The 27,451-nt window shown below is 33.9% G+C and overlaps 6 protein-coding genes across 6 annotated transcripts; 3 read left to right on the plus strand and 3 right to left on the minus strand.

The window, feature by feature from the left end:
* LOC104772887 (protein NRT1/ PTR FAMILY 5.2-like) lies at window positions 196–3,573 on the minus strand. The gene is made up of 4 exons (XM_010497443.1): window positions 3,380–3,573; window positions 2,581–2,798; window positions 702–1,267; window positions 196–604 (listed from the first exon to the last, which is right to left on the minus strand). Exons 1-4 carry the CDS (start codon window positions 3,492–3,494, stop codon window positions 196–198), a joined length of 1,308 nt encoding a protein of 435 aa, XP_010495745.1. The 5' UTR covers window positions 3,495–3,573.
* LOC104771865 lies at window positions 6,841–8,053 on the plus strand. Its single transcript, XM_010496469.2, has 2 exons — window positions 6,841–7,244; window positions 7,342–8,053. Exons 1-2 carry the CDS (start codon window positions 7,071–7,073, stop codon window positions 7,912–7,914), a joined length of 747 nt encoding a protein of 248 aa, XP_010494771.1. The 5' UTR covers window positions 6,841–7,070; the 3' UTR covers window positions 7,915–8,053.
* Window positions 9,270–14,665, plus strand: LOC104771866 (guanylate-binding protein 3). Its single transcript, XM_010496470.1, has 14 exons — window positions 9,270–9,699; window positions 9,994–10,155; window positions 10,259–10,324; window positions 10,421–10,564; window positions 10,647–10,760; window positions 10,877–10,978; window positions 11,072–11,257; window positions 11,504–11,593; window positions 11,668–11,802; window positions 11,942–12,064; window positions 12,164–12,249; window positions 12,353–12,965; window positions 13,057–13,134; window positions 13,279–14,665. The coding sequence occupies exons 1-14, from the start codon at window positions 9,430–9,432 to the stop codon at window positions 14,359–14,361; spliced, it is 3,252 nt and encodes a 1,083-aa protein (XP_010494772.1). The 5' UTR covers window positions 9,270–9,429; the 3' UTR covers window positions 14,362–14,665.
* On the minus strand, window positions 16,794–18,040 carry LOC104771867 (serine/threonine-protein kinase-like protein ACR4). The gene has a single exon (XM_010496471.2). The coding sequence runs from the start codon at window positions 17,973–17,975 to the stop codon at window positions 16,986–16,988; it is 990 nt and encodes a 329-aa protein (XP_010494773.1). The 5' UTR covers window positions 17,976–18,040; the 3' UTR covers window positions 16,794–16,985.
* Window positions 23,492–24,527, plus strand: LOC104771868. Its single transcript, XM_010496472.2, has one exon. It carries the CDS (start codon window positions 23,739–23,741, stop codon window positions 24,411–24,413), a length of 675 nt encoding a protein of 224 aa, XP_010494774.1. The 5' UTR covers window positions 23,492–23,738; the 3' UTR covers window positions 24,414–24,527.
* Window positions 24,568–26,477, minus strand: LOC104771870 (pentatricopeptide repeat-containing protein At5g46100). Its single transcript, XM_010496473.2, has one exon. The coding sequence runs from the start codon at window positions 26,009–26,011 to the stop codon at window positions 24,593–24,595; it is 1,419 nt and encodes a 472-aa protein (XP_010494775.1). The 5' UTR covers window positions 26,012–26,477; the 3' UTR covers window positions 24,568–24,592.

A 27,451-nucleotide genomic window follows, 5' to 3' on the forward strand; every position in this document is an offset into this window, starting at 1 on the left:
GGTAACATTCTTAGCATTTGTTTTGTTTCTTCGACTTCTGTGGTTGTACATAGATTCCATTTATGATTTGTTCCTGTTTTGAGTGAAGCTCTGTCTAAAAATCTGCAACATAGTTACATGTTAAGTACTTTATGATATACTTAGCTATAATAGTAAATTAAATTTGAGATTGNTTAAGATGGAAGCTCTTTAATCTTAACAATACCTTTCAGTGACAGATGCAACGATCATGATGAGGATATGAAAGATAAGACCAATTCCCATTCGTTGAAGCAAAGTAATGCCTCTTGGATTTCCAGTGTATTTTCGGGTTAGCTTAACGAAGACTCGATCGTATATGACTATGGAAATGAGCATCGAGAGTGTGACGAAAGCGGAGAGACTAGCTGGTGGGATGCTGAAAGCTCCAGTGACCTTCCGGTCTAGAGTGGTTCCTTGTTTGACAAACAAAGTGTTTATTTGAGCGATCATCATGCTTGGGATGAAAGTTATGAACAAGACTGGTAACATTCTTAGCATTTGTTTTGTTTCTTCGACTTCTGTGGTTGTACATAGATTCCATTTATGATTTGTTCCTGTTTTGAGTGAAGCTCTGTCTAAAAATCTGCAACATAGTTACATGTTAAGTACTTTATGATATACTTAGCTATAATAGTAAATTAAATTTGAGATTGAACTAAATAAAAATACACATGCATTACCGTAAACTTGGGGTGGATTGGATGGGGAAGGTACTTTTCCGCTCATATTCAAGGGAAGGCAGCTCGTGGAAGCTCGTGAGGCCATGAGCCATCGGTGCATTGGCTTTGCGAAATGATGCCACAATGACACGAGCCATCTTGGTGAATGGGCTACCAGTGGGTAGTTTATGGCGGTAAAACGGAGTGCCGAACAAGAAAATGGAAATGGAAATAGCCAAACCCATTGTTGGAAGTCCATAACCCAAGGTCCAGCCAACATTATCTTGAACATAGACAAGAATAGTGTTGGCAAAGAGAGTACCAAAGAAGATACTAAACATCCACCAATTGAAGAACGATAGCTTTTGAATCTTCTCCTTTGGGTCGAACACATCGAACTGATCGGCTCCTATTGTTGATATGTTCGGTTTCGTACCACCCGTACCGATCGCTAATGTGTATAACGCTCCAAAGAAAACTGCTAATTGTAGAACCGAAGGGTTTTTGCAATCTTCCACATTAGCCGCGGAACATTCTGGTGGCTTAAGTCCCGGTATGGATACTGATAATGTTAACACCATCATCCCCTGTGATTCGTAAGATAATATTCATCTTTTTTAACGTTAGTATCATTTTCTTCAGTCTAGAACTATCTTTTATGCAAGTAGTGAGTATAAATGTATAATAAGTGTAATTAGTGTAAGTGTGGACTAATCCAAGTTGTCAATAAATATGCGTACAACTTGCAAACCTCTTTTTTTTTCCCAAAAAATTCATTTATATATGATACTGTCAAACTACAGCTACATCCGGAGAATCCATTTTGGAGAATCCATTTTGGAGAATCAAAGTTATTACAGCAACTTGCAAACCTCTCTTTTATCAAATGTAAAAGAAACAAATCGAATCTTAAACCGACTACCATTATTATAGTGGATAAGGCTTTCGAATATTTCATTTATTTTATTTATTGTTGTGCTGATCTACCATTTTTCTTATGTGTAGAAACACTTTCTAAAATTTTCGATCGAGACAAGAAAAAATGAGTAATAATGTTTTTTTCAAAGTCAACTGTTGGTCAAAGTACATATAGTTCCAAATACACATTTTCCTCGTAGAAAAAGTATTGCACGCTTCTATCGACAGGCAAAAAGACTTAATGCATAGACTCTGGTACATAAGAACAAAAAAAATTGGAGTGCGATTTTATTGACCTTAGTTTGGAATATAAATCGATCGTTCTTATCTCAATATCTCTTATCAGTTCTCGTTGACTCGCTTTTAAAATTTTCTTCATAAATTATCACTTAGTATCTAAAACTTAATATATTTGAAGATATCAAAATCGAAACTATATCCGTTAAAACAATGTCACTCTTGAAATGTTTACTCTAGAGACTCTTACCACTTAAATGACCAAAATATTTAAACAATATGTTATTCCGTATACAATGTGAAGAGTCGTTAAAAAGATGGTCATGCTACAAAACGTAATCATGAATCATCACGTTTATAGGCTCCCACGTTTATATTCACGTTTTTAGACATACTTGCCTAATTTACTTCTATATAACTGTCGTCACGACTTTGATCTGTTTAATTGTAACATATATATATATATATATATATATATGTATGAACAAAGATAGTTTTAGTTATTTTTAAGAAAATCAAACTCCCACTAACTAGAAACCTCATTACCTCAACATGCAAAGCAACAAAAAAAAAAAAAAAATCGTAAAAATACAGTATATAACGTGGTGTCATCAAACACTGATCTAAATGTCCTTGTAATGACAAATTAAAATAAACTATACGTATAGATAAATTAATTATTTTGTATGATGTACCATGTACGTTTCTGTGGGTTGCTTCGTTATAGAATCAGAAATAAACATACCGAGAAATAGATAGCACAAGAGATAACGAAAGTGATGTAGCGACCAAGATGAGCGTCTGCGACATAAGCACCCAAGATTGGTGTGAGCCAACTAGTCCCAACCCAATTGGTCACATTGTTCGACGACTTGACTGTTCCTTGGTGCAGTTTGGTTGTCATGTAAATCACTAGGTTGCTTGATATTCCGTAATAAGCCATCCGTTCAAACACCTCGTACACTTTTCAGAAGAAAAAAAAAAGAACAAATAGTAAGACTACATAACGAAACAGGAAGAGTATGAATAAGAAATTTAATAAGGAATATATAGAATATTTTCCTAGAAATTCATATACTATTATGCCGACAGAAAATTCCTACACCAGAAAATATTAAATATATATGAAACAATGGATCGTTGAAATTATGAATATAAGTTTTCGTTGACGAAAATTAGTTTTGAGTTCATAGTATTTTTTTTAGTCATTAGTGATCAGCCTTGTATTAATTTTTTCCATATGGAAAATAAAATGTATTTTTTTCTTTATTTGTAAAAGGGTTGGAAAATAAAATGTTTATGACCTCAAATAAATATATTTATGTTCTTAATTAGGATAAGATACGTCACCAACTTTTTACTTTCTCTCGTAACCATTGAAAAGGTTCCGAGACTCATGGCAGCTTTTAAGATATATAGTAATCTTAAAAATAAAATAAAAGACTGTTAAGAATCAACGTATAAATCATTTTTATTGTAATCAAAATCTATCAAGAAAGAAACAATTAATTCAGACGATATAAAATTAATGAAAGAGTAAATACCAACGACGAAGGAACAAGCTTTCCAACGACCTCTAATGGATCTTCGAACAGGATTGTCACGAAGATCAACTGTTCCATCTTTTGTGTAGTCGTCTCCAACCTCTTCTACTGTCATTTCTTCTCTCACTTCTATGTCTTCCTTTTCCTCTCTCTCTCTCTCTATTTGTTTGGTAGCTTAAGTGTTTTTTTTTTTGTATAATGTAAAGAGAGAGTGGGCACTTTTGTCTCATATAAATACAAAGTAGATGATGCGTCACATGGATAATGCGAATCTTTCAACGTAACACTTATATTTACTGCCTAATGCCTAATGTAAAAGTTATTAAATTATTCATATTCCTTAATCGTCCAATTGATTTTTGGAAACTTATCCTAACCTTTCTGTACAAAAATAATTGCATTGCTAAATATATAGTACGAAGACATCTTAGGATAGGGTATTTTATCTTTGACTTGACTAAAAAATAAAATTTTCTTTTTTTTTGGTAGAATGACTACAAAATAATTATTGTGATAGCTCATCGGCATGATTTGTCTTTTCATACAACTCGCTCAATAATATGAAAATTCACATACAATTTGAGAAGATCCGTAGAGTGATTTTCTTTGGCTATTATATCAGAATCTGCATATGATACAATCATACAAGTTTATATAATACTGTATGTGCTCAGTTTTTTTTTAGTCAAGTGAGTATTATTTCTAATAGGCCCTTCAAGATGATGATTTTTCTAACCATTGATCTCTGTATATTCAAATATGAACCGGCGGTGGACCATTATTTGGATTAAGTTGATTATATTATAGATTGGATTGAGTTTGTGTAAATCGGATTCTGCTACANAGACTCGATCGTATATGACTATGGAAATGAGCATCGAGAGTGTGACGAAAGCGGAGAGACTAGCTGGTGGGATGCTGAAAGCTCCAGTGACCTTCCGGTCTAGAGTGGTTCCTTGTTTGACAAACAAAGTGTTTATTTGAGCGATCATCATGCTTGGGATGAAAGTTATGAACAAGACTNTCAAAATTTCAAGCATTTGGCTCTAGGCTGTTGCCCCTCAACTTCCAGCCCTCAGAGTTTTGATTGGTAAAATGAGATCTCACGAGTGAAAAACTAAACTCCTTTTAAAAAATTTCCACTTGTAAAATTGATTCGCTTTCAGGTTTCGTCAGTAACTTAACTATTAGCCATATTGAGATTTTTATAATATACAGATGTTTTGTCTTAACGTACGTATGCAAAATATTCCGAAAACATTGCTTGAAAAGAAGCAATAATTTTTAGTGGTTACCTCGATTATTTTATAAACAAGTTTGTATGAGTTTCAACTTTTTAATAGTATTGAATCTTCTCATGACAAGTTCCAGCTCACTAATTACGAAACACATTAATTAAAATTATTTTTTTTGGTTATGTATTGCCATTTTTTTTGTTTATTTAACTACTTTGTGTCATTATCGTTGAATATATGATGAGGCAAAGAGATATTTTCACACCTTCTTATATTTAGCACGAGCAGCCTGGATTTTCGCTGAATCTTTTCAGACTTTCATAATCTTATACTATAGTATTAAATTTCCATTGGGATTCTTATAGATTTTGCCACTTCTCAATCCTTTTTTTTTCTGAATCTGCCATTTCCTTTAAATATTTAAGATTTGTTATTTTTCGTCACTATAAAATCTATACATTTGTAAGAATATTTTTGTTAAAATGTATATTTTATAACAAATACTAAACCCAAAAAAAATGGAACAAAAAAAACTACACATTATGTTTTAAAATCTTGAAAATTGACAAATCCAGAAATTTTAGCTAAAATGGCAAAATCCTTCAATGCTACTAAGAAAAATTGCTTTTTCATAATTGATTCATTCATATTTCATGTAGCTCATCTCGTGCAGACGTGCACCCACCTCGTTGTGTATGTTATATATATATTTGTCTAATTAATCTAAAGAAAGAACAATTATACCGCGCTAACCCTAGTAAAGCAAACCAAACTAATTTATTAAACGAGCCTCTAATATTTGGTCAATATGCACTAGCTAGTAGTTGGTCGATGATTATTCAAGGGAAGAAAAAATGACTCTCAAATTGTCATTTTGCGTAATAAACCAGCCTCGATCATCGACCAAATTCCATAATATTTGACGTTAATATCATGTAGTATAATAACGAAACCAACAAAACTAAAAAAAAAAGGTCTTAAGATGATCTTATAACCAGCACCTTTCGAACTTTAAAAGGCTTAGTGGAAAAAAGGAAAGCTTAAATTTGGAAAAGTAATTGGGATGTTAGCTTCAAATGCAATTGGGGATCCAACCACGTGGATACAAAAGGAACAAAAAGGGGTTTCTACTTTCTAGCGTTGGTTACATTGGTTACCTAAATTCAAATAGATAAATAGGCATCAAAACATACACAAGTATTATAGAAAAGACTCATTCTAATTCTAACTAAAAAGGTAATGAGTATAAATGGAAAAAAAAAAAAAAAAAGAGAGAGAGAGCTGATCGTATTAGTAGTAGACAGACATTATTGTATTACTGAAACGAAATGGTAAGGAGCAATGCTACATTTGATTTTAATTTTCAAGAATATATCATTTTACCGTATTTATGCCATGGTATTTACTGAAACCCCAAAATTCTTTGTGGAAAATAATTAGCATTCTGTTGTTGTCAGTTTTGTTTGCAACTGACATTTCACCCCAAAATAGAAAAAATAGGAGGAAGAAAAAGCTCCTAATTGTGAGTTTGTGACCAAAAATAGAGAAGTGTTGAGAGATTTGAATTTGGGCCAAAAAATGAGACCATTTAAAACAGGCTTTATACTGCTGGCCATTTAAATCATTAAAGAACGACTCTTAGCCTAATAACAAATATATATTAGCCAACTTTGGGATAAAATGTGTAACGCTCCGACCATTATTGTTCATGGATCTATATTAGCTCTTAGCTATATGTCTCAAGAGTCAAAACACATTAGCTGTGTGTGTGTGTGTTTTATGTGTGCGATACTAAAAATCATGACTAATAGTAATAGTATGATCAAATACAATTATAATTCAAGAAAATTTGTGTAGCACATATATAAATCATAATTCAATTTATACTTATGGTTGTTTTCTAATGTTTCAGATGAGGAAACAATAGAAAGGCCTGTTTCTAGTGCCCTCGGTCAACTATTGTGAGTTTGTTTTTGTGACCAAAAGAGATAAGTTTGTGACCAATAAAAAAGCCCGTTTCTAATAGCTTCACGAATAGCTCAAGTTTGTTTGTTCTTCATTCTTCTTTTGTATAACCCATCTCCCAAAGCATACGCAATGTCCCACTAGAAAGAACATCCTATTCCATGTAATCTATTTAATGACATATTGCGTGTATATTTAATTCTCACTATTATATTAATATTCAAAACAGTTACATAGGCGCCTATATATATCTCGAAAAGTATACTTAATTAGTTATATCGTACGTATTATTAAAGATAAGTCTACTCAGATTAAATGAAGCAAAGTGGATATTCCATACGTCCAAGATTCCTCTAAATCTCAACTTTGTATCCATTTCAGTTCCTTACTCTTTATTTTATACGCAAATTATATTAAATAAATATTTGCGTGTGTAGCTAGTATAATAACAGAGACAGACATTATAGCACAGAAGTAGAGAAAGGAAGAAGATGGAGATATTTGTGAAGAAGGAGTACTTAGATTTGGTTCTTGTCCCATTTGGATTAATCATAGTTTTATCTTACCATCTATTTCTTCTCTATAGAATTCTTTATTTTCCTTATCACACCATTATCGGTTTCATGAACATCGATAAATCCATTTGGGTCGACCGTATCATGCAGGCAAGTCCCTCTTTACTACAATCTTTTCTTATTGTTACTATTGTGCTATATGATTAATTTAGATATAACTAACGGTTAGCTCAACTGGTTACTGCAGGCAAGAAAAGATGAATTGGGTTGTGCTTTAACGGTTCTTTCGAGCAGCATATCAGCTTCAACATTCATGGCATCCATTGCTTTAACATTGAGTTCACTAATCGGCGCGTGGATAGGGAGCTCACCGGTTAATATGACGGTTTTTACGGGACATTTTGTCTATGGAGACACAAGTTCAATCACAATGGTCATCAAATACACGTCTCTTCTCATCTGTTTCCTAGTTGCATTCTGCTGTTTTGTTCAATCCACGAGATGTTTTCTACATGCGAACTATCTTATTACCACACCGGGAGGAGATATACCGCCGGATATGGTGAAGAGATTTGTCTTGAGAGGCGGTAACTTTTGGTCGTTGGGTCTTAGGGCTCTTTACTTGGCTCTTAATCTATTGTTGTGGCTTTTCGGACCGATTCCGATGTTTATCAACTCGGTTTTGATGGTCATGTGTTTGTATTATCTCGACTCGAACTCGGTGGCGCAGCCTCTTTATCACCGGACTTTCGAGGCGGAGCAAATTGTCAAGAAGATGAGAGGAGTTTTGCCTGAACAGTTGACTTTTAGATGTGATTGAAAACAAAAAATTATTTGATTATTAATCAATTTGCCAAATTGGGATTTTCCTACGAGTTATATAATCAAGTTATACGTAAACTACTATATACATTTAATTATATCAAGACTTAATACTATGTCAAAATGATTCGGAAGAACAAAAGCAATTATTGCATGAGATTTGAGAAAGCCGTACGGAGCATGTTCCGGGAGCGTCTCGTCTTGTGGTTTATATTCACACGATAAGAGCATTAAACGGATACAAAATATGAGCTGTTTATTTCATTTCTTGGAAGCAACTACTTGGACATTTTCTCTATCTTTGAAAACACAATTATTATTGCGTTTTATACAAATATAATATTTGTAATTTGATTTTCCACTTGTCCCACAGAAAACATCATGGTCACATCACGTTTTTTTTTTTTGTTATTTTCTTTTTCGATTATATGATTGCTCATACACATTCACGTAAGTTGACACAAGACTTTATGGAAAAAGAGAAGTTCCATCAATGGAGATTTCAGATGGAAATTTTAAACGTCTGGAAACATATGAAGCGTATCTAAATCGGTTTTAGATACAATTACATATTACAATACATATTTTTGTTTTTGACAATTTAATTTTAAATAGCTCCAATTGTACAATTGTTCTTGAGTTAGGATTATTTTTCCAAACAAAGAAATTTGTGTTACCAGAGTTAATAGCTCACTTATCAGTTTAGACCCATAATTCTGGACTAACGTAACTAATGTTGGATTAAGAGAAGTTATGTGTCTAAAGGACTATAGTCTTTCTTATTAAAAAAAAATTGTGTTTAGTTGAAGATATTTTTGGTTTTGTATAGTTGACTATAAGAAAATATATAAAAAAACGTATATATAGCATCTAATCTTTAATAGTGCTAGAAAGTATAAGCAAATTAATTGATGCATACAACCAGGACGTGGTGTTATATACACAACACAACACAACACACTGTTTAGACTAAGCTTGTCTAGTGAGAGTCAAAATGTCGGTTAATTATTCGGTCGTGTTTGCCTTCTTGCATGGATAATCACTTCAACGTCAAGAAAAAGTTTGATCCAATGATACATATCAAAGATAAAAAAAATATTCATTGGGTTTGGACTTTTAAGTATTGAAATAATAATCTTTTCGACCACTTTTGTTAAGTCAACAATTTGCTAAGAATCTATTTTCCAAAATAACCCAATCCAATCCAATGCCAGACTATATAAATTGCAAAAGCGTGAAAATAAAGCTAAACATGGGCTAACACACAGAAGAATGTAAATATTCGGGCCCATTAAGGACTAGTGGGCCTATATTACAAAACTGTATTTAATCCCTTTAATCGCTGTCTTCTCTCTCTTTCTCGCGACAGATCTTAATCTTACACTTAGGTCTCTCTGTCTCTCTTCGTCTCTTTTTCAAAATTTAGGAATTTTCAGACTTTGAGCGAAACTAGAGTAGACTACGAATCTTCGGAATTTCGAATTTCGAATTTGAAGGGAAAAATTTTGCAGAGATGAGGAGGATTTTTAGTAGAGGAGGAGGAAAGGAGTCGCCGACTGAGCCCGCTTCTCCGTCACCGAGATCATACCCTTCGACTTCTCCGGCATCTTCGTCTGCAGTGACGGGTCCTCCGAGGCCGATTCGTTTAGTGTATTGTGATGACAAGGGCAAGTTTCGGATGGACCCTGAAGCTGTTGCTACTTTGCAACTAGTTAAGGAACCAATTGGTGTTGTTTCGGTTTGTGGTAGGGCTCGTCAAGGAAAGAGCTTTATTTTGAATCAGGTTTGTTTTTTTTTTTTTTCTTCTCTTAAGGGTTTGTTTCTGGGTTTTTGTGGAAAATGGTGAATTGGGGTTCTGTGGCCGTTGTTTCCAGGTTTAGGGTTTTGGCAAATTTTAGGGTTCCTGTTTGTTAGGTTTTGGAAGCTTATTGGACTCAGTTATGGGGGTTTTTGTTTTTTTGCTTTTGTAAGTTAAGAGGTTGTTTACGGAGGTTTCTTTGGGGGATTTGGTTCTGTGTTACAGTGTTTTAAGGTGTTTTTGTGTCTTTTTGAATTGATTTGTTAGTTTTTTTTGTAGCTTCTTGGACGCAGTAATGGGTTTCAAGTAGCATCAACACATAAGCCGTGTACCAAGGGGCTTTGGTTGTGGAGTTCTCCTATTAAAAGAACAGCTCTTGACGGAACTGAATACAATCTTTTGCTGTTAGATAGTGAAGGGATTGATGCTTACGACCAAACGGTAAGTATCATTTTATTTTACTGTTACTAACAGTTTTGATCTCTTTTGGAAGATTTTGGTTTTATTATTATGCTTTTGATTCGCTTTACTTCCATTTCCACAGGGTACCTATAGCACTCAGATATTCTCATTAGCTGTTCTTTTGTCAAGCATGTTCGTATACAATCAGGTCTGTTTATTTTTCAGTCTGAACTTAATTTACCTTTGGTGAAATTATTCTCACTCTTGTGTTGACTTAGATGTTGTTTTTATCTGTATGTGTCAGATGGGAGGTATTGACGAAGCTTCGCTCGATCGTCTTTCTCTTGTCACTCAAATGACAAAGCATATCCGCGTAAAAGCTTCTGGAGGAACGAGCTCACGTTCTGAACTTGGGCAATTTTCTCCCATCTTTGTCTGGCTGTTGAGGGTATATAATTCTCTCTGTTAATTGTGTTTGTTGATGTTATTGCTTAGAGGATATCTGTTGACATTTATATATCTTGCTGTAGGACTTTTATTTGGATCTAGTGGAAGATAATCGAAAAATTAGTCCACGTGACTATTTAGAAATTGCATTAAGGTCAATTCAAGGTACTGGAGAAGATATCGGTGCAAAAAATGAGGTAATATGTTATTTCTTTTTTCGAGTATGTTTATTTGGCCAGTTCAAGTGTAATTCCTTTGCTAGAATAATAGTCAGTCAGTGTAAATGAAAACAATGGATTTTTTTTTTTTGCAGATCCGAGATTCTATTCGTGCCCTTTTTCCGGACAGAGAGTGCTTTACCCTTGTAAGGCCTCTGAACAATGAAAAGGACCTGCAGAGACTTGATCAAATTTCGGTTAGTATTGTTCTATGCATGCTCCTTTACCTATAATACTATGCTGTAATCGTTTGGATGCTTGGTTGGTTAATATCCTGTGTTCTAATGCAGTTGGAAAAATTGAGACCTGAATTCGGTGCTGGCCTGGATGCATTTACCAAGTTTGTTTTTGAGAAGACGAGGCCCAAGCAATTAGGGGGTACTGTGATGACTGGCCCTATTCTTGTTGGTATTACACAGTCTTATCTGGATGCGTTGAATAATGGTGCTGTGCCAACAATAACCTCATCTTGGCAGGTTTGATATCTCTTGCCTCTATGGATATTCAATACATTTTAGGATTTGACTGTATACGGCCAGAATGACTTAACATTTTCTGATACATTACATCTTAATGGGTAAACACATGGTTGATTGTTGCATTCATACATCTATGTACTTCAAACCAATATGGGGATCAGTTTAAATGTTTTTACTGATGCATTCATCAAGTGATTTTTTCCCCATATTAATCAAGTGATTTTTCTTACTATGTTCTTTTAGAGTGTGGAAGAAACTGAGTGTCGAAGAGCATATGATTCTGGAGTAGACGCCTATATGGCTGCCTTTGACCAATCAAAAGCTCCTGAAGAAGTAAGTATCTTGGCTTTAGCGTCTTTTTTATTTTAATTGCAATTTATGATTAATGTCAATTCTGCTATATTTAGGGTGCGCTGAGGGAAGAACATGAAGAAGCAGTTCGAAAAGCCTTGGCTATGTTTAACTCTAATGCTGTAGGAGCTGGTTCAGCAAGAAAAAAATACGAGGATCATCTCCACAAGGACTTGAAGAAAAAGTTTGAGGTAATAGATTCTGAAACAATGTTGTTCAGTAATAAGCAGTGGTTTTTGAATTTTGACTGTTCGATATTATTAATCTTTCACATGAAATTTTCTCCTTTTATTTTCTTATGCTAATATAGACTATATTTTGATGATTCAGGATTACAAGAAGAACGCTTTTATGGAAGCAGATTTGCGATGCACAACTACTATCCAGCGAATGGAAAAGCAGCTGAGAGCAGCTTGTCATGCCTCTAATGCAAATATGGATAATGTTGTCAAGGTTGGTTATTTATGGATTTTTTCTTTTGGCATAGAAGGATTAAGGATTAAAATTGTTGTGATTTCTTATTGCTTGTTTGTAATGATGACTGTGTCTCAGGTTCTAGAAGCTCGTTTGGCAGAATATGAGACATCATGCCATGGCCCTGGGAAATGGCAGAAACTTTCTGTCTTTTTGCAACAAAGGTATTTTACTACTTCCACTCACTGTATTTCACTAGTTTGGTTTTTCTGGAGGTGCGTTCATGTAATTTGTGCCTTTTGTGGTCTACTTCTTTTAATCATGCAGCTTGGAAGGACCTATATATGATCTCACCAAAAGGCTTATAGATAGCATCGCTATAGAGAAAAACTCACTTGCGGTGAAATTCCGTTCTGTTGAAGATGCAATGAAACATCTAAAGCAGCAGTTAGATGATAGCGAGAGATACAAGTTGGAATACCAGAAACGTTATGATGAATCCAACAATGACAAGAAGAAGCTGGAAGATATATACAGAGAGCGCATAACTAAACTACAGGGGGAGAATAGTTCTCTGAACGAGCGATGCTCTACTCTGGTTAAAACCGTGGAATCTAAAAAAGAAGAAATCAAAGAATGGAAAAGAAATTATGACCAGATTGTTTTGAAGCAAAAAGCTGTTCAAGATCAGCTTAATTCCGAAATGGAAGTCCTTAGGACAAGAAGTACTACATCTGAAGCTAGGCTAGCTGCAGCGAGAGAACAAGCGAAATCCGCTCAAGAAGAGACTGAGGATTGGAAAAGGAAGTATGACTATGCTGTGGGAGAAGCAAGATCTGCTCTGCAAAAGGCTGCTTCAGTGCAAGAGCGTTCAGGCAAGGAAACACAATTGAGGGAAGATGTTCTTAGGGAGGAATTTGGTGTCACTTTAGCGCAGAAGGTATCTTTTTTTTCTCTCATTCGTTAAAACTATGACTTTTAAGTTTAAAATTATCAATTTATCATTCATATACGGTGTAATGCAATTTCAGGATGAAGAAATCAAGGAGAAGGCTACAAAAATTGAGAAGGCAGAGCAGTCTCTAACGGTTCTAAGATCAGAGTTGAAGGTAAGCTTTTTGAAATGATAGTATCTATGTTACCTAGTTTTGTTTCTCTTATCTTCCTGTGGCTCCTTGCGTTCTGATAAGTTTGCTGAATTGCTTGAACCTTTGTGGAATGTGAATCTCAGCTTGTGTTGTGTCTTTTTGCAGGTGGCTGAATCAAATATTAAAAGCTTTGACGTGGAGTTAGCATCTCTGAAATTAGAATTAAGGGAAATGGCTGATAAGTTGGACAGTGCCAACACAAATGCTTTAGCATATGAAAAGGAAGCTAACAAGTTGGAGCAGGAGAAAATGCGTATGGAGCAAAAGTATCGATCTGAGTTTCAAAGTTTCGATGAAGTCAAAGAGAGATGTAAGACAGCTGAAATAGAAGCTAAACGTGCTATCAAACTGGCGGATAAAGCACGAGCTGATGCTGTCACTTCCCAAAAGGAGAAAAGTGAGACTCAGAGGTTGGCGATGGAGAGACTTGCTCAGATCGAACGAGCTGAGAGGCAAATTGAAAACTTGGAGAGACAGAAGACTGACTTGGAGGATGAACTGCGCAAACTTCGTGTGTCTGAAATGGAGGCTGTCTCCAAAGTTACAGTCTTAGAAGCAAGAGTCGAAGAACGAGAGAAAGAAATCGGATCATTGTTAAAGGAAACCAATGAACAGAGGGCTCATAACGTGAAGTCACTTGAGAAGCTGTTGGATGAAGAGCGTAAGGCTCATATTGCTGCAAATCGAAGAGCTGAAGCTCTTTCTCTTGAGCTGCAAGCAGCACAGGCTAGCGTTGATAATCTTCAGCAAGAACTAGCTCAAGCTAGGTTAAAAGAAACTGCACTTGACAACAAAATTAGAGCTGCGAGTTCCTCACGTGGGAAGCGGAGTAGAATTGAAGAAGTCGTTGATATGGACATTGGAGATACAAGTGACAGAATCATAAGGACTAATAAACGGGCTCGAAGCGCAAGAGGAGATGATCAAGGTCCTACTGACGAAGGAGATGAGGACTTTCAAAGCCATCAAGACAATGGCGAGGAGGAGGAAGAAGAAGATTACAGGAAGCTTACTGTGCAGAATCTAAAGCATGAGCTGACCAAGTACGATTGTGGACATTTGTTATTGAATAGAGGCCATCAAAACAAGAAAGAGATTCTTGCTTTGTATGAAACTCATGTTCTTCCCAAGAAAGCTTTAGGGAAAGAAGAAGAGAGAAAGAGGCAGAGAGAAGTCACTTCTTCTTAGGACAAGACTCTGTACAGAGTGAGGAGACAAACATATTCTAATTCGAAGTTTCGATCTTTAGAGATGAGTAAAAGAGTTGGATTTAGAATGGCTCTTGGGTAATGTTTTGTTGATCTTAATCGGTTTATCGGTTTATCTGGTACTCGGGAATGTAAACCGAATTAGCAAGTTGTATTGACTCTGAAGTTTTTAGGTTTTATGAGTGTGTCATTGTGTTGGTATTAATATGTGTGGGGTTTGAGTCGGTTTGGTGTTGGACTTTTGAATATTAGACTTAAATATATTTATTTTCAGGATTCTATTACGAGTTTTTTGAGTGCGACCGTTTGTTTTTGGATGTTACACTTCAATTCTAAGTCAACAGTATTGACGTATTGGGTTTTAAAGGAATGATTCTAAGAGTAATTAACTTGGTGATGATAAGCTCTTCCATATTTGACTTGTATTATGAAATGTGACACCAAGAGAAGAATTTAGTTAAACAATTACATGTGCACTTGCGTGTTTTGATATTCTTAGCGTAAATAAATAATTGAGAAAAATATGTTACTGTACATTAATTACTTTTTAAACAATTACATGTGCACTTGCGTGTTTTGATATTCTTAGCGTAAATAAATAATTGAGAAAAATATGTTACTGTACATTAATTACTTTTGTTTATTTATTATGAACTCTCCATCAATTATTTAACAGGTTATCAACAAAGCAGTACAAAAGCCAAGTAAAACACACAAAGCAGTTGATCAAATGAAAGATAGAATAAATCCCAACACTCAATCAATAAGTACGTTGATTACTTCTAAGCAATAAAAATTTTGGAGTAATTAAAAAAAAAAGTATTTAGCCAAATAACCATTTAAAAAATTAGTTAGGACATCTTGTGCGATTAGAGAAAAATACACATATTCTTTTTTTTTTTTTTTGAGAGAATATGGGTGCATAATGATACGGACATTTTTTGCAATTAAAGAAAAAACTGTTTTATAATGAATGCATCATAAATAATTGAACTTGTCATAGCTGATTTTTTTTAACCTTCAAAAGTTAATAATAAAAAGTATGTTGTATGCATCTTACATTTGCATTGTGTGACCAAATATGACAAAATTTCTTCAATTTTTTTTTTCAATTTCAAAACTTAACTAATAATAAAAATATATATATATAGCACAATACATAATCACACATGACTATCTTTTATCCTAGAATAAATTCATCCGTCACTCGTTATCACGCGTTCGTCGGAACTCCGGAGCCCTTAATCGCATGAGTATCTAATAGATCTAAATATTGGCGTAAAAATCAATTTTAATTATTTTGCCAAATAATCATTTAAAAAAAAATAATTAGGACATCTTGTGCAATTAGAGAAGAATACACATATTCCTTCTTTTTTTTAGTGAATACGGGAGCATTATGAGTGCAAAGGGACATTTTTTTGCAATTAAATAAAAAACTGTTTTATGATGAATGCATAATAAATAGTTTAACTTGTCATAGCTGATTTTTTTTTAACCTTCAAAAGTGAGGTTAGTTTAATAATAAAGTTTTGTTGTATGCATCTTACATTTGTATAGTGTGACCAAATATGACAAAAAAAAAATCTTTAATTTGTATAGGCCGTGATGTCTTCATAAATTTGGTTAGCTTTTGTTGTTTCTGCTACCAATTATTTTTTTTGGGCTTCTTAATAACTATTTTATTAATATACAAATTATGTTTCCAATCTACAAAATAACAAACACTGTGTTTTAGCGAAATTTTAAGAGAACCAAAGTCTATGTTAGCTTTTCAAAAGTTACAGTTTTTTTCAAGGCTATTAAAATTCAGAAAATCCTACAAATAAATTCTGATAAGTTATATTTTCATCCCAGCCATTGGTTTTGTAATAAATTTTTTGTTCACAGCGTTACATTTAATCAACCACTTAACACTGATGCAACAATAAGAATTAAATAAAATCTACCAAACTTTTTCACCAAAAAAGAAAAATGTGACTTGTTCCACAAGGTGACAAGATTAGGTCCACCGTCCAGTTTTGACGAAAATCTATCTTCCAAGTCTCGTCAAAATTTTATCAGAATGAGTCTAAAATAATATTAATATATTTATTTTTTGACGATGAGTTTAAAAATAATATTCTTTCGTACACAATTAACTATATTTAAATACATAACTCCTCGTAATCTATGATTGTTTTGGACAGATAATACAAAAATTATTCATATCAATAGTTTATCATATTGATTCAGACTTCAAAGTTACATCATCATGTGATTTATACGAAACCGAGTTTATACGCCGAGAAAAAAAATTAATCATTATAAAAAAAAATACACAGCGTAAACTAGCATTTTCTATATAATAACCCTTCAAGTTTTCCATTCTTCTCTATAAAACCCCAAAACATATTTAATTGTTCAAAAATCACCCAACAACATCATTAAAGATATTAATGAACTCATAAGAAACCAAATCCTAAACATTAAAGTCATCTAATGTACACGGCAATAGAAACAATGAAACATCATCTACGTTAATGTACAACTAGTAACAACGCTACCCCTTTTAATTTCCAATATTTGTTTCTAAAACCCCAAAACTTTTCAAAATTATCAAAATCACCCTCCTTCCCTCTCCAAACTATTCAAAATCGCCGCCACTTGAGAAATCAACGGCTGACTCCTCCGTGAGTTCCCGACACAAGCCAAAGCAACCTTGGCCAATCTTATTACCAAACCCTTAACCTCACTTTGAACAACGATCCTCGGATCTAAAAGCTCACCAAACCTCTGTTCTTTGATCAATGGCGTTGCCCATTTCACAAGCAACCCATTCTCACTTCTTCTCCCACTCAGAATCTCCAATAAGACGACGCCGTACCCATACACGTCACTCTCTTTGCAGTACCCTTCTTCAACGTACCCATAAATCCCAGATTTTTCAACCGGAATCAAAAACCCAAATCCGTAATCGCAAATCTTAGCCGTTGATTTCACGTCGATCAGTATATTCGACGACGTGAATCTACCGTGAACGATTCTAGGGTTCGCGAGTTCGTGCAAATACTCCAATCCTCTCGCCGCCCCAGCCGCGATTTTAAAACGCGTTTTCCAACAAAATTCAACCGCTGAGTCGTCTCCGTTTAAGTGATCGCTCAAGCTTTTACCTTCCCCGATGAACTCTGTTACGACGATTCTTTCTCCGGGAGCTTCTGAGAACCCTAAAATCGAGACGACGTTTTGGTGATGCGAAGAAGAAAGCGTTTTCAAAACCGCGGAGAAACCGAAACCCGGTTTACTCAAAACCAAACCGGGATGTATTCGTTTAACCGCGACGAGGTTTTTATGATCCGGAATTATCCCAGCGTAAACCGTTCCTAACCGACCAGAACCGATGATTCGTCGCTGGTTAAATCCGTCGGTTGCTGAATCTAACTCGGTTAAAGGGTAAGATTGACCGGTCGGTTTGGTTTCTGGAAGAAGAGACTCGTCGTCGGACCGGTTTGGTCTTTTTCTGCATAGTAAGAAGAGGAAGATGATGAGAAGAAGAAGAGCAAAAGAGAGAAGAGACAAAACTGAAATGTAAGCGATTTTCTCAGAGTTGTCCATTTTGGGTTTCTAGAAAAAAAATAAAGAAGACTCATCAATGGTATGATTATGGGGTTTGTGTGTGTTTTATATACGAAGAGGAAAAAATAAAAATTAAATAAAAGTCAAAAAAGACAAAAAGGAAAGAAAAATATTTCGTCTAGATGGTCAATAAATATTCATAGGAAGGAAATCATAACTTTTCAAATTTGCTAGATTATAAAAAAATTTCAGTTTTAGTTATTTTCAATAAATTATAAAATGTTACCTATAAGTGTTAATTTTTTCTTAAAAATTAATTGTCATATTATTACATACTACATACATACACAAATAACACATGTGAATAAATAATGAATAAATATTGTGCATATACATTCGATCGTTGGAGAGTTTTCGGAAAACACTACACCTAAGATTGCGAGGAATTTTTATTTTTATTGTACTAATTTATCTACTTTCAGCGATCTATCTTCAAAATAGCAAATTTTGAAGTATCATATTATAAAAATGAGCTTGAATAACAAACCTACTCATTGAAAGATGAAAATTAAACGTACTAGAGATAATTTTTCCGCATCACATATATGATATCGAAACTAATGGACTCAGTTGTTGTATCTGATATTAGTTAATAAGAGTGTTCAACTCATATTATAGTTGTACAGATCAAAATAATGTGTTGTAACTTGTATGAACCACACAATGAAAATAAATGGTCGAAAGGATATGAAAGAATAAACTAAAATATTATAAGAATGAGGTATTCGAGAGGGTTGTGTTAAGTGACTTGCCTTGGGTTTTATTTTGTTTGATCGCTTATGTCTTTCTTTATTTGGGACGGTCTAATTGTTGGTTTAGGCTAGATCTTTGGATTTAGAAGTCCTTAATCTACGGGTTGGCCTTCTCGTGCAATTCCGGTATCAGCTCTTTTGTGGCCTCTCTTCATTGATTTAGTTATTAGCATGGTTGACTTGTTCTACTACGGTAATCTGTTTTGGATTATGCTTGTGGTTCGTTTCTGTTTGCCCTTACATGGCTGAGTTTTCTTTCGGGTTCCTCTTATTGCAAAGCGTGGATGGTTCGGTTTACCCACTTGATTGGGTTTCCTCCGATTTTGCTAGAAGGTTGGTTTGGTCGTCTTCCTTGAGCTAGTGCGTTCATCTTCCTTCGTCATCTTCTCTGTCAGGTTCTCCGATTCGTTCTACTTCAACTCGCCTTCTCCGTGGTTCTTTTGTTTGGGCTTAATTGGGACTATTCCATTTGTGTGTTCTTTCAGGTTCTGTAGTTTGTTTTTCAGTATAAGTTTCCCTTGTTTGGGTGTAGTTTCCCTCTTTTGGGCTTTAGTTTCTGGGGATATCTTTGTTTTTCTCCAGTTTAGTGTCTCAACAACGCATTCCACCCCTGTATTTCACAATCTTAAGTTATAATGGAAAATCATTCAGACGAAAAAAAAAAAAAAGAGGTATTCGAGAGGGGACCTATCTAACTTTGGCAGGTGAAACTCGCACCTAATATATATAAACTAATGCCATTTTGATAATTTTATACATAGTGGTGCTGTTCGTTTCGTGATCTAGACGCAATATCTGGATGTAGTATCTGAACACAGTATCTAGACGCAGCATCTAGATATTGTTCGTTAGCGTTTTTGGTTTAATTCATCCAAAAATTGTATCTGGAGCAAACTTTGTTTGTTTTGTAATCTGGTTTAGATATCTGGATATAATACATGAAAATGATNATTGTTCGTTAGCGTTTTTGGTTTAATTCATCCAAAAATTGTATCTGGAACAAACTTTGTTTGTTTTGTAATCTGATTTAGATATCTGGATACAATACATGAAAATGACTAAAATACCCTCCATTTTGTGGTTTAGTAACTTTAGTGATTTTGGTTATGTTTATAGTTAAATAATTTTCATATTAAATTTAAATAAACATCTAATAAATATTTAAAATTAAAATCATCTTTTATAATTTAAAAATATACTATAAAAATATTTTGGTTATAACAATTAATATTAAACATGTATTTTCTAAAATATCACAAAACACATTATATTTAAAATATTTTGGTTATGTTTAATCAACATCTAGAATCTTATAATAATCCTTCAAAACAAACATAATTCAAAATTAAACAAAAATACAACAGAATATGTTTGCAATTAATTTTAAACAAAAATAGAGTGTGCTATCAATTTGAAAAATAAGTATCCACTTCTCTCAATGTTCCATGAGTGATGATCCTCCTCCTTGAGACAAGAGTGCCATGGTTCCCCATGAGTGATGATCCTCCTCCTTGAGACAAGAGTGCCATGGTTCCCCTGCAACAATCAGAACTCATCATAAGTGAACAATATCAAGTACTAGTGTATCAAAGTACTAGTGAACTCATCGCATCTTTACCATGGTAAGTGAACAATATCAAGAACTAGTGTCAACGAGAATTAACAAATAAAGCAAACACAAGATTGCTAGAACATTCATTGTTGGTATTTGAAATAAGTAAAGTCACAAACCTCTTAAGAACACAACTAAATCTCTAAAGAACACAAGCTAAATTCATCGTTTCATAAACACCCAAATGGAAAAAAAACAGAGATAACACATCTCTTAAGAACCTTTGCTTATAACAAACTAGAATAGCTTATAAGTAAACCATAGAACATAACCTTTGCTCATATAAAACTAGAATACCGAGACTACAGAACCTTTGCATACAACGTAAAAACCCACAGAGATATTGAATTCACAAATGTAAAGTCACAAAACCACAAACGTAAACATAACCACAAACGTAAAGTCACAAAACCAACATAAAAACTAAAAGCTCACTAGAAGCTCAAATCAAAAACTAAAAGCTCACTCATATGAGCATCCAAAGCATCTAAAAGCTCACTAAAAGCACACTTAAAAGAGATCGTTGAAGGGATGAAGGATTCAAAAAGTCTTACCTCTGAAATTCAAAGAAGCAAGGGACGAGATACGATTCAGTGGGAGCAGCTCAATGAGAGATGCTTCGTTCTTCTTCCGAGACGAGACGTAGAAGGAGGAGAGACAGCCCAATTCGTTACAAGTGCTATGGAGAAGGAGAAGAGGAGAGGAATGTGGAGAATCGTCGGAGATCCATCGAGCTTCTCCGATGGTGGCCGAAGAATTAGGGATTTTAGGGTTCTCTGTATTAGAGTTTTAGGGATTTTATTTGTAATTGTTTGATAAAAATAAGGGTATATTGGACTTTTAAAATGTTTGGATGAGTTTACTGTAGCCAAACTCTCATTTTTTTCTCATCCAGAAATTCTAAATTTTTTGGATGAGATTTTAAAATGTATCCAGATATTGTATTCAGATGAGTTCCTAATTGTTACTAAACAAACAATAATTTGTATCTGCATCATCCAACACACCAAACGAACAGCACCAGTGTATATCATAAGAATGCATCTATATACTTACATCTTACAAAGTCTCAACTAATATTCCTCGAATTCATTTTTAAATTTTACTAACGATTAATTGTTTATTTTTGTTTGTCATATCTTACTGGTTGTTTGTCATATCATATCTAAAAAACACCCTAAACAAAACCCTGCAATTTTTGTGTTACTNGAGAGATGCTTCGTTCTTCTTCCGAGACGAGACGTAGAAGGAGGAGAGACAGCCCAATTCGTTACAAGTGCTATGGAGAAGGAGAAGAGGAGAGGAATGTGGAGAATCGTCGGAGATCCATCGAGCTTCTCCGATGGTGGCCGAAGAATTAGGGATTTTAGGGTTCTCTGTATTAGAGTTTTAGGGATTTTATTTGTAATTGTTTGATAAAAATAAGGGTATATTGGACTTTTAAAATGTTTGGATGAGTTTACTGTAGCCAAACTCTCATTTTTTTCTCATCCAGAAATTCTAAATTTTTTGGATGAGATTTTAAAATGTATCCAGATATTGTATTCAGATGAGTTCCTAATTGTTACTAAACAAACAATAATTTGTATCTGCATCATCCAACACACCAAACGAACAGCACCAGTGTATATCATAAGAATGCATCTATATACTTACATCTTACAAAGTCTCAACTAATATTCCTCGAATTCATTTTTAAATTTTACTAACGATTAATTGTTTATTTTTGTTTGTCATATCTTACTGGTTGTTTGTCATATCATATCTAAAAAACACCCTAAACAAAACCCTGCAATTTTTGTGTTACTAACTAATCTAATGATCCACTACTATAATATTGGTACGTTCGTTACACCATCAAATTTCCTTAAATTCCGAAATTACTTTACTTAAAGATATGTATGAGAAGATACACCAAACATACATTGTTTTATTATCTAAAGCCCATGCTCACCAACGACAATCATTGCCGGTTCACGGTTGTACGTATTATAATATTATCTCATTTCATTCATTACATATGTCCATAGATTCTCTCTTTTTGAAACAAAAAAAAAGTTATATAAAATAGTGTTTTCAAAATGAAGACAGCTGCATTGTATAGAATTTTCATTTATAATATAGCTTAAAATTGTTAAACAATATATTATTTATATGGGACCTCTTATTATATTTATTCAAAAATAAGAAAGATGATTGTTTCAGTATGTTTCTTATTAAAAAGTTATAGTTTTTAAATACAAGAGTGATGAATTATGTTAGATAATCATATTCATGGTCTTAGGGTTAATAATTGATTTACTATTACGATTAGTATCAAATATATGAGATTTAGAAAATACTAGATCTGTATCAGTTCTGTAGGCAATGCGAAATTATGATTTTTAAATAATTTATGATATTTTGTTTTTGTTTTGGAAAAAAAATACCTGTAAATTCATGCGATGTTTATATGTAACATAAAATTATGTGATGTTTTAAAATGTTATACATGAAAAGTTGGTTTTTACTTTTTTTTTTTTTAGGATTGAAGAAACCATTTATTGAAAGTCTAAATCACTTAGAAAACCTTGAAAATCAATTTTAAATGAAAATCATCAAAATCATTTTAAGAAACTATCACAATTCAGATAATTCAAAAATGTAGTTTTGTTTAATACATACATTAGTGAAGTCATGTTTTGTAAGTTGGGCTTTAGTCAAGGATTCTCTAAATGGGCTTTTTTGTTCGAATATCCAGATGTTCCAAAACATATGTACTTCGGGAAATAATCCCTTTCTTTCCCCAAGACATTTCGTTAATTTCAATTTTTTGTTCATGTTTGTTAATTAGTTTTGTTAATACAGTATTTGAAATATCCATACATATCATAATGAAAAAATGTAACGTGCAAGTATCATCGTATGACACCCAAGAATAGTTTATAACCTTGCTAGGCCTCCACGTCATAACTTCTTCAAATTATCCGAAGGCTTTACATAAACTTTCATTGGGTTGACACAAACATCATTGATTAACATGAATCCCACTAATATTACTTTCCTTCGTTACAAAAATCTATAAAAATTGACTGTGACAGAGAGATATGCAATCAAATGTTAATGGGAAATTCACATCAGAATCACATTACCAAACCTTTAAAAACAGATTCAATTAGAACCCAAATATTTTAAAACGAAAACTATAACTATTTCATAGACAAGGTCAAAGCTTATCCTTCACACAAACAAAGACTCAAGTTTGGTTTCAGACTTGCTTGCAATGCATAACAAAGCAAGCAGCCAAAGCTACATTAAATTAAAACACAAGCCATTTGCTCAAAACAGAGAAAAAACAACAAAGCACCTGAAGAAAAAGAGATTTGAACCTTGAGTGTTATGGAGATTAAGGTTGATGAAGAAGCTGGGTTCAATGGCGCTCACCGCATGATCAAAGACGAGACTGTTCCACTCCTGGAAGATGAAGATCAAACCGAAGTTCGAAAACGGGACTTTCCTGACATAGAAAGGAACACTTGGATACAAAAGGCAATAGGTCAGACTTTTCAGACAACAGCTCATCTAGCTAATCTTTTACCTACAGGGACAGTTCTTGCATTCCAGATTCTATCGCCAATTTTTACAAATGCTGGGCACTGCAGTTTAACAAGCAGGATCATGACAGCCTCGCTAGTTTCCATCTGCGGATTCTCTTGTCTCATACTTAGCTTCACAGATTCTTACAAGGACTTGAACGGAAATGTCTGCTATGGATTTGCAACAATCAATGGATTCTGGATAATTGATGGCTCAGCTACTCTTCCTCAAGAACGTTCCAAGAGCTACAAACTACGGTTTATAGATTTCGCACATGCCATTATGTCGTTTCTGGTGTTTGGAGCCGTGGTTTTGTTTGATCAGAATGCGGTTAAATGTTTCTTTCCCGAACCATCAGCTGAAGCAGCGGAGCTTCTCACAGCTTTGCCCGTAGCCGTAGGAGTCTTCTGCAGTATGCTGTTCGCTACATTTCCTACTACACGCCATGGTATCGGTTTCCCCCTCTCTGCTAAATGATGTTCTGACTCAAATTGTAAAATCCTCCTAATCGCTTTGGAATCTCTGCAATTCTCTTTTGTATGTTGTGCTTTACCATTCTTCTGAAATGAACTCTTGAATATAATATCTCAATGTTTGTGTAAGTTGTTCCATACGACATGTTTGTTTCAGCTGTCTTCATCCAATCTTCCAAGCACTTAGATATCCAAACCTCTGAGAACAGACTCCGAAGCTTCTCCTACAACTGTTTTATCCAATGTATGACCTATTAGTAGCTTCCATGTTCCTTTACTTGGAATACACCCATCAGTCACTATCTCATCTACTAATTGAACAGCTTTCTGAAATTCACCCTTTTTGCACAGACACTTCACCAAAGATTCTAGTGTTTCAACCTCAACCGAGATGCCTCTACTCCTCATGCTTAGATATAGAGTAAATGCACGACTTGGATAACTTTTACAAAGACCTCGGACTACTTCATTACTAGTCTTAACATGGATGTTCCAAGTTAAACGATTTGGAGTTATTCCTCCAAGAATCATCTCGTCGAGGAAGTTGGCAGCTTCAGGAAACTTACTGACAGCACAGAACCCACTGATTACTTTCCCATATAATCCAGCATCAGGTTTCAAACCCTGAAGATTCATTCTATCGAGAAGTTCAACGGCTTCTTGAATCTTCTGCTCCTTACAGAGACCAGTGATCAAAGTGGTATACGTTACCATGTTTGGCCTGCAGCCTCTAGCCATCATCATCTCAAATAACTCCATGGCTTGCAGAGGACGACCATCTTTACAAAGACCATCCATTAAAGTACTATAAGTGAAAACATTCGGCTCAATGCCTTTACTTTTCATCTCTTCTAGATATCTCATTGCTTCATCAACATTTTTCGATGCACACAAACCGTGAATCAGAGAAGTATACGTAACAACGGTTGGTGCACAGTCTTTATCAACCATCTCCTCAAATAACTTCTTCGCCTCATCTATCCTTCCAAACCGACACAAACCACTAATCAAGGTTCCATATGTGTAAGAATCCGGATCACACCCTCGTTTAGGCATTTCAAGAAAAATCTTAAGACCAGCATCCACTGTCCCATCATTTCTGCAAAGAGCTTTAATCAAAACATTAAGAGACGCCACAGTAGGAGGCAAACCAATCTCTCTCATATTCTTGTAAAATTTAAAGGCCAAATTTAACTGATTCTCCTCCACGAGAATAGCAAGAACAGTGATGTAAGCCTTCTGGCTAGGATCACAATCAAAATCCTTCATTTTGTGAAAAACCCTCAAAGAATCAAATGGCCTATGAACCCGACCATACCCTCTGCATATCGAAAGAAATATCTCTTCACTAACAACACAGTTCTCAGTCTTCATTCTAGCAACAAGATCTTCAGCTGCTTTGAACTTATTAGCAGAGACCAACCTCGAGACCATGTAGCCAAAAGAACTCTGATCATGTGAGAACCCATTCGCGTATTCCGCTGTGGCAGAATCAAAAACTGCAATTGACTTCTCCACGTTTTTTTCAGCTCGCATGAGTTTGATAACCTGTGAAGGCGTGATGTTCTTTGACCACTTGAACGTCATCGCTTTGCTACCCATTACTAAACAATGATACCTTTCTACAATAATAAAAATAAAACCTTTTTTTATAGAGAAACACAAAAATGATCTCAGCTACGCATTCCGTCGAACAGGTTGTGCGCACTAACGAATGCAGTAGGCTAAAATCAAAAAGAGCGTAACACAGACCAGGTAAATCATTTGAGCATCAAAAACCTACGAATAGAGAGAACAGTCACAGATACAAAACGAAGACTTCACTAACATTTTTCCCGTTTTCCTATATCAACAGCTTCTCTGAGTTATAGACACCTCTCAGTAAATCAAATCACCAAATCGAAAAAAGCAGCTGTGAGAATCGTTACGATTACGAGCTAGAAGGTGGATCAAATCGCCGGAGAAGAAACGATCACCAGTTTGGTGGCTTATGAATTTGGAGACTTTAGCTGCAAAGAGCAGAGTATGTAGTTTTTTTTTTTAGCTCGCAACAAATATTATGATTAACCAAACTACGGTAAAAGTAAAACAGCTCTCGATTAAGATATATTTTTTTGGTCAATTGTCATAAATACCAGTAAAATAGGTTTTTATTCCAAAAAATACCATAATTTAGTTTTTTCTCAAAAATATCACTAAAATGTATTTTTGAATTTTTTTCTAATATTAAAAACTAATTACTAAATTCTAAATACTAAACTCTACCCCTAAAATCTATACCCTAAAATTAAATGTGTCAACCCAAACCTAAAAGAAAAAATTCTACATCTTTAAAAATCATTTTTTGTGTTTGTGGTAAATTTGGAAAAAAAATTTTGTGGTATTTTTGGAAAAAAACTAAAATGTGGTATTTTTGAAAAAAAACCTTTTTAGTGGTATTTAAAAGAATTTATTTATATTTCATTAATTTTATAACCTTATTAATCATTATTATAATTTTTAATTGATTAGAAAATTTGACAAAAAAAAAAATTGATTAGAAAATATGTTGAGATGTTATAAATCTTGATGTTTCGGTTTGATCATCCTTTACGTATTTTTTTTCCTTTACGTATCAAAATAACTTTTTAGTGTTTATGTGGTAAGTTTCAATTTTTCTCAGTCATTTTACTTTTTTATTTATTTAATTATACTATTACATTTTCTAAACACAATATTTTTTTTTTATATTTGTGTTCTCTTTAAATCAATTCTCAAACAAATTTAAATCTCTTATAAAACTAGGAGTTAAGAAATTTTGATATTTTAAATTTATTTATTGTTACCAAATTTAATATTTTGAAATTTTTATATTAATTGTTTCATTTTAATGCACATTAAATTAAAATAATCATTCAATATTATATGAATTACATTTTATATATTCTATATATTAATATATATATATATATATATTAATTTATGTATGTGTTTAATTTATATATTATAATAATGGTAGAAAGATTTCTATTTCTATCATATGTAAATTTTTATTAAAATATT

This window comes from Camelina sativa, chromosome 20 (assembly GCF_000633955.1).
Source record: "Camelina sativa cultivar DH55 chromosome 20, Cs, whole genome shotgun sequence".
Classification (NCBI taxonomy): domain Eukaryota; kingdom Viridiplantae; phylum Streptophyta; class Magnoliopsida; order Brassicales; family Brassicaceae; genus Camelina; species Camelina sativa.

Excerpts from the sequence above, each read along its gene's own strand:
- LOC104772887 (XM_010497443.1), bottom strand. The coding sequence starts at position 3,494 with ATGACAGTAGAAGAGGTTGGAGACGACTACACAAAAGATGGAACAGTT. Across the intron at positions 1,268-2,580 it reads CTTGTGCTATCTATTTCTCG|GGGATGATGGTGTTAACATT; the intron begins GTATGTTTATTT and ends TACGAATCACAG. Across the intron at positions 605-701 it reads CAATCCACCCCAAGTTTACG|ATTTTTAGACAGAGCTTCAC; the intron begins GTAATGCATGTG and ends ACTATGTTGCAG.
- LOC104771865 (XM_010496469.2), top strand. The coding sequence starts at position 7,071 with ATGGAGATATTTGTGAAGAAGGAGTACTTAGATTTGGTTCTTGTCCCA. Across the intron at positions 7,245-7,341 it reads GGGTCGACCGTATCATGCAG|GCAAGAAAAGATGAATTGGG; the intron begins GCAAGTCCCTCT and ends TGGTTACTGCAG.
- LOC104771866 (XM_010496470.1), top strand. The coding sequence starts at position 9,430 with ATGAGGAGGATTTTTAGTAGAGGAGGAGGAAAGGAGTCGCCGACTGAG. Across the intron at positions 10,979-11,071 it reads AGAGACTTGATCAAATTTCG|TTGGAAAAATTGAGACCTGA; the intron begins GTTAGTATTGTT and ends GTTCTAATGCAG. Across the intron at positions 13,135-13,278 it reads TTCTAAGATCAGAGTTGAAG|GTGGCTGAATCAAATATTAA; the intron begins GTAAGCTTTTTG and ends GTCTTTTTGCAG.
- LOC104771867 (XM_010496471.2), bottom strand. The coding sequence starts at position 17,975 with ATGGACAACTCTGAGAAAATCGCTTACATTTCAGTTTTGTCTCTTCTC.
- LOC104771868 (XM_010496472.2), top strand. The coding sequence starts at position 23,739 with ATGGAGATTAAGGTTGATGAAGAAGCTGGGTTCAATGGCGCTCACCGC.
- LOC104771870 (XM_010496473.2), bottom strand. The coding sequence starts at position 26,011 with ATGGGTAGCAAAGCGATGACGTTCAAGTGGTCAAAGAACATCACGCCT.